The following is a 7,116-nucleotide window of genomic DNA, read 5'->3' on the forward strand; positions in this document are numbered from 1 at the left end:
CCATGTTTAACTTCCTCATCCGACGTAGGTATCACCATCAACAAACTAATGATGTCATTTGCTATGGCAATCCGAAGAGGTTTCGAATTTAATAATGCTGTTCAATTTGTACGTACTAATCGTTCCCCACTACCTCATCATCTATCCCTTTCAGGCCGATTCAAGCAATGAACGTTTCTTCCCTTGCACAGACGCCAGGTAGCTATTCCGAGTTAAGCACCCCGGCGTTTTAGACACTCTGACAAGGAAGCATGTTAACTTCCTAACAGATTTTAAAAATAATAAATCACTTCATGATTGACATTATATGTGATACCACGTTTGTTCTATACTTTCATTACGAGATCATCTCTCTTTTACTGTAGAGTCTTACTTTGATCATAGGGATTTGTAACATCTTCATGAATAGGTGGGTATCTTTATAAAATTGCCCGACTATTTTTCCCTGTTCCTGTTTTCTAAATTTCAGAATCATAAGAAAGCAGTACACATGTAATACAGCTGACTCTCATAAATTACAGCTAATTATAAGAAAACCTTATGAAAAACAGTATGCTCTTCTTTCAAAGAATGCATTACAGTACCCAAGGCATGCATACCAGCACCATAAAGTAATTATTTTATGTTCTGAGTCTGATTTTCCTACATAGACTATCAGTCGTGTGTCCCTTAACTATCCACCCAAGAAACAGCCTGATTATTTTTAGAGAAACGTAAGTTCATAACCGAGAATTTCTAATAAAAATTTCGAATGTATGATTTCGGTAGTAAATATTTCCGCAACAGTAATATAATAATTTTTTTCCGTAGCAGAAGCTGAAGTCGGCCACATGCTGAATTATTCTGAATTTGAAGCATTACCGACAAGAAACTCTAGCTGAGTAGCTACGCATCATGATTATGATATCTTCAAGATTATTGTTTTCGTCAACAGTGATAGAAGGAATCACTGGTTGAAGACAGGAAAAGGAGTAAAATGGAATACAAGTGGCAATTACAGGGTATATTCAACCAAGGCTGAACTGGAAATCCGTAGCCATTCAAGCACAAATCGTGGTAGTGATTTGTGTGCCACAGGAAATGACGTCAACACAGATTAAGACTTGTTTTAAATAACAGTACGTCAAAAGAAGTATGGCCTGTTGCTTACCCTGATGGAAGACTCTAAATCTCTCACTGGTAATTTTCTTATTTTCATGCATCTAACATGACACTAATTCCTTCGTCTCGTACCCGCCAAGTTCAGCTACACTGAGGGAAATGGAAAAGAATCTGTCCCGGATTTATCAGACTTTGTGGAGGTGTTCATCACATAACTCGTAAAAAGTTGTTACACTTTCAGTTCATTTGGAGCGGATGTCCACCATCACCATCAGTATCAGCATGAGTGGTGACTCCACGGGCACGAATACACTTATTCGCAGTGCCATGGAAATGAACAACCTCTGCATGTCATCTTGAGGAACTTTTTACTTTGCCTGAAACACTTGTTGTGTAAGTATTATCAAAACTGCTTATTGGAGGCTAGTACGAAAGTGCACGTCTTGCAGTCGCATCGCAGACCTGCTGTACGGGTGACTAGTGAGAACGTCCTAGTCAGTCAAGGATTCACATATTCCTCAAGGCGTTTGTGGTGTGAACAATCGCGTAAGTTTTCAACAATCTCCTGGATTATCCCTTTTGTACCATGGTCATTAAGGATGTGAGAACAAGGTTTACTGTTCTGACCACATGCTGTCTATCGTTCAGTCCCACTTCAACAAATACCAAATCAGCCCTACTATCGTATCGAATAGTTCCCCATACCATGATTCCAGATGCTGGAGCGGTATAGGTCTCTAGCATATCTGCTTCCTACGACCTTTCACCTGTTCGTCACGTCGATCTTACCGCGACAGGCAGACATGCAGAAAGAAGCGAGATTCATCGCTGAACAGCAAAGAATGCCATTTAATTTTTCTGTTGATTGTATCTCGACACCATGCGAGTATCTGTAGTGCGTGGCGTGTCGTCGTTAAACTAATCATGGCAACTCGAGAACTCAACCCAGCTTTCACTGTTCTGTTTCCCATGGTTCACGATGACACTGCCTGTAACTTCTCCCCATATTTCAAATGCTGTCATCCGTCTTTGGAATGACCCGTACCAACTCTTCTTGCCACGGTGTTGTCATAAGTCCATTCGGTTCTGCAGTCATTGTCTGTGTGATCTGTCGGTATGATGCTACTAGTGATCCGACCTTTCTCAAAGACTTTGTACAGTTCCTCTGAATGTGTTCTGTTGCAAACTGCCCGCATCTCGTGGTCGTGCGGTAGCGTTCTCGCTTCCCACGCCCGGGTTCCTGGGTTCGATTCCCGGCGGGGTCAGGGATTTTCTCTGCCTCGTGATGGCTGGGTGTTGTGTGCTGTCCTTAGGTTAGTTAGGTTTAAGTAGTTCTAAGTTCTAGGGGACTTATGACCACAGCAGTTGAGTCCCATAGTGCTCAGAGCCATTTGAACCATTTTTTTGTTGCAAACTCTAGTTGGAAACTTCTAGTAACGTCAGAACCACCCAACATCCACATGATGTACTCATTACGATCTTCATCTGTAATAATGGCTTCTACCTGTACTCGCAGAAGACAGGGATTTGTAATCAACATACCATACATGCATGAAACTACTGGAGTATTTGCTCTATACCGTTTGGTCAAGGCATTACTGGTGTAACACTTCCCATTTTTGTTAGTGTACACATTTGTTTTTTTCTGATTTGTGGCAATCGCAAGTTTTAGCTCTCTCGCTCTGGAACCAACACACACACACACACACACACACACACACACACACACACACTGTTGTTTGCGGCAACTACCACTTTCTGTAAGCTTTCTACAATTAAATTATCTGATAAAAAAGAGCTTCTCCTCATAGAAAACTGATAATGTGCAAAGGATCATACATGAATACCGTGGAGTAGGAATATCTATGGAGTGAACATTCAGAATGAAGTACTTTGTTGCCAACATACCTCGACGCAAAAGTGACATGGGCATATTTTGCCTGAACGCGCCTTACAAATTCTGCATGTCATGACATAGCTAGTACAGACAGATTCCGCGAAAAAGTAACTTGTATTTTGTACATACGTTGCATAGGCATCTTAATAATTAACATTCGTTAGTTTCAATGAACTTGACTTAAAGCTTTTAAAAGATAAATCCAAGTTTTCCCTTTTTTACTTCAAGTTCCACAGTTGAGACGCCAGTAATTATCTGGGTATAGGAAAAGAATGAATAGCCACCACTATTTTTTTAGGTTTTTTGGTGTACATGATCCTACTGGCGAGTCTCTGTTTCAATTACTTGTGCTACAGTGGTATCGTGAAATGGCTTCCCACAACGCCAAAGTGAAAGTGTACAGGAAAACCATTGAATTTGAAACTATGACATGCAAATTAGTGATTTATCAAACACTGAAATATTTTTAGCAACGAAATTATTTGGTTTTTCCTTTCTGGTGCCATATTTTTAAACTTCGTTCATACTCCTGATATGGAAACTAAATTACGATGGGCGTTCAGTAAGTAACACGACACATTTTTTTTCCCTGTAGGCAGGTTGGTTTCATAGCACTTTGGTTTTATTCAGGATTCTGATTGTAGGCCACAAAACCCTATATTTCAACATTATCTCCGTTCAGTGCGGTGACCTCATGCCGCCATAATAGGAGGGCTCGTATGCCTGCATGGTACCACCCTATTGGTCGACGTCTTGCTACATCAATAACCTCCACGTCTTCCTCTACTGCATCCCACAAAGTGCACCCTTCACTGAGCCAAAGAGATGTAAGTCGGAAGGTGTGAGATCCGACCTGTAAGGAGCATGAGGAAGTAGAGTCCAGTGAAGTTTTATAAGCTCCTTTCGGGTGCGCTGACTTGGATGGGGCCTTGCATTGTCATGGACAAGGAGAATGAGAGTGTCCGCACGTTCCAACACTGCAGAAATCACAGCTGTGTGCAGCACACTGGCACGCGGGAGGTCGGACAGGTTTGCGTGACCCTGCTGCGATGATGGCAGATACCTTGCCCAACGATTCACCGTGCTTTCGTTCACTGCCTGGTCTCCGCAGATATTCTGCATCCACCTACGAATATTTGCGATGCTCTGATTTCCAGCCAAAAGAGACTCAATTACAGCTCTCTGCTTGGAGCACAACTCCGTTACAGACGCCATATTCAAGGCTACCTACAGCGCCGCCCCCTTTCGGAATTTCATGAAACTATAGGGGTTAGGGTGGGAATATGCCACGATGTCCCACAACAAACTCTGCACTTTTTCAACCAAAACTGACTGACTCATTCAGTGTCTCTCGTATTAATCGTACATATTCTCTACGGCATAGATTCTAGTACTGTAGTGTCCTACTGTGGCTACTCCGAAATCAGTACAGTGATTTGAAGATCTATATAATCTAGAGTTGAAAATTATTCCGAATGTACATACATTCAACAGATTGACTGCCAGCATACTTCCATACTACCGAATTTATCATACACTTACAAATATATGGCCATGCAGCCATACAAATTAGGACTAGGACATGAACTCTTTACTACCCTACAGTACACTATTTTCAGCTTATGAAGCTGTTCTTTTTGGTATGATACTGGAATTAGACCTTTGTGATAATTAATCTGTGAAAAGCGACTTTACATTCTTTGACGAATATACACAACTGACCATTAAAATTGCTACACCACGAAGATGACGTGCTACAGACGCGAAATTTAACCGACAGGAAGAAGAAGCTGTGATATGCAAATGATCAGCTTTTCAGAGCATTCACACAAGGTTGGCGGCGGTGGCGATACCTAAAACGTGCTGACATCAGGGAAGTTTCCAACCGATTTCTCATACACAAACAGCAGTTGACCGGCGTTGTCTGGTGAAACGTTGTTGTGATGCCTCGTGTAAGGAGAAATGCGTACCATCACGTTTCTGACTTTGATAAAGGTCGGATTGTAGCCTATCGCGAATGCGGTTTATCGTATCGCGACATTGCTGCTCGAGTTGGTCGAGATCCAATGACTGTTAGCAGAATATGGAATCGATGGGTTCAGGAGGATAATGCGGAACGCCGTGCTGGATCCCAACGGCCTCGTATCACTAGCAGTCGAGATGACAGGCATCTTATCCGCATGGCTGTAACGGATCGTGCAGCCACGTCTCGATCCCTGAGTCAACAGCTGAGGACGTTTGCAAGACAACAACCATCTGCACGAACAGTTCGACGACGTTTGCAGCAGCATTAACTATCAGCTCGGAGACCATGGCTGCGGTTACCCTTGACGCTGCATCACAGACAGGAGCGCCTGCGATGGTTTACTCAACGCCGAACCTGGGTGCACGAAAGGCAAAACGTCATTTTTTCGGATGAATCCAGGTTCTGTTTACAGCATCATGATGGTCGCATCCGTGTTTGGCGACATCGCGGTGGACGCACATTGGAAGTGTGTATTCGTCATCGCCATACTGGCGTATCACCAGGCGTGATGGTATGGGGTGCCATTGGTTACACGTCTCGGTCACCTCTTGTTCACATTGAAGGCACTTTGAACAGTGAAAGCTACATTTCAGATGTGTTACGACCCGTGGCTCTACCCTTCATTCGATCTCTGCGAAACCCTACATTTCAGCAGGATAATGCACGACCGCATGTTGCAGGTCTGTACGGGCCTTTCTGGATACAAAAAATGTTCAACTGCTGCCCTGGGCAGCACATTCTCCAGATCTCTCACCGGTTGAAAACGTCTAGTCAATGGTAGCCGAGCAACTGGCTCGTCACTACTCTTGATGAACTGTGCTATCTTGTTGAAGCTGCATGGGCAGCTGCACCTGTGCACGCCATCCAAACTCCGTTTGACTCCATGCCCAGGGGTATCAAGGCCGTTATTACGGCCAGAGGTGGTTGTTCTGGGTACTGATTTCTCAGGATCCATGCACCCAAATTGCGAGAAAATGTAATCACATGTCAGTTCTAGTATAATATATTTGTTCAATGAATACCCATTTAACATCTGCATTTCTTATTGGTGTAGCAATTTTAATGGCCAGTAGTGTATATTTGCATCCTTAGCAGCAACAGTTAATAACCATTGCTGTTAATAATAAGCAGATGCATAAATACAGGACAAATAAGTGAAACATGCATTAAAGTTTCAGTCTTAGAGCAAAATATAAACAAAAGCGTTGTACGTAAGTCATGTGAAAATCTCGGTTCGATGAATATTACTGGTTGTGCCACTGTTGTGCGTCTGGTGCCCTCTCGGTGGTTAAAGCTATTCTGTATGCTGTTGCAGACGCACCTGCGAAGCTATCGGCGACCTGGCGGGCCGCAGGGGCGCAGACGAGTACTGCATGGACCGCTGCATCGTCTATCCGCCCCGGTGCCCCTTGGATCGCTGCTCGTGCTACTGATACCAAGGCGCTGGCCTACGATTCTCAACCACTACCACCACAACAGCAACGGCTCCTGCCCTAGCAGGCACACTACCCAGTGTTTCACTGTGTTCTGTTACCTGCATCAGATTCCAGGCCATGCACCGCCTTGATGAAAAACAGTTGTACTCTCCTGTACAGCGCACGCAAACTAGTGACAATTCCGGCCTGTATACATTACTCGTCTTATCGACTTGAATATCAACGAGATGCACATGTTCTGACATGAGAACAACTATGTTTCTGACTACAGCATTATCTTTCAGTCTACAAACAGCTACAGTATCAGTTTCTTCTAATGTTCGTGACAAACGTTCATACGAGAAACCCAGATGTGATACTATTCAAATGAAATAAACTCGAGAAAATTCTCTCCGTATGTTGACTATTTTCAGTAATTCCCTACAGTCTTCAGTTGAAGCACAAGATTCAAAGATCTCTTCTTTTCACTTTTACGAATACTATTGTCCGCATTATCCAGAAGCGGAATCAGTAACGCCTTCTAGTCGTAGTAGGTATCGAAAAGAAAATACATTCATGATAGTCTGTAATCGTCTTTTATTTAATAACGAATGTTTTGCAGCTTCTTGTGCGTAATAAGATGATTTTGTTTACGTCTTCCGCTTTATTATTTGTAT

The 7,116-nt window shown here is 43.0% G+C and overlaps 1 protein-coding gene across 1 annotated transcript in view; it reads left to right on the forward strand.

Annotated features, from left to right (window-relative positions):
* LOC126478516 (uncharacterized) overlaps nucleotides 1–6,857 on the forward strand; it is a 205,821-nt gene extending 198,964 nt beyond the window's left edge. The window contains exon 10 of the mRNA XM_050103707.1: nucleotides 6,340–6,857. Within this exon, the coding sequence (XP_049959664.1) occupies nucleotides 6,340–6,457 (118 nt within the window). The 3' untranslated portion in view covers nucleotides 6,458–6,857. The remainder of the gene's footprint in view (nucleotides 1–6,339) is intronic.
* Nucleotides 6,858–7,116: the final 259 nt, after the last annotated feature.

The sequence above is a fragment of the Schistocerca serialis genome, chromosome 1, assembly GCF_023864345.2.
Source record: "Schistocerca serialis cubense isolate TAMUIC-IGC-003099 chromosome 1, iqSchSeri2.2, whole genome shotgun sequence".
Lineage (NCBI taxonomy): Eukaryota > Metazoa > Arthropoda > Insecta > Orthoptera > Acrididae > Schistocerca > Schistocerca serialis.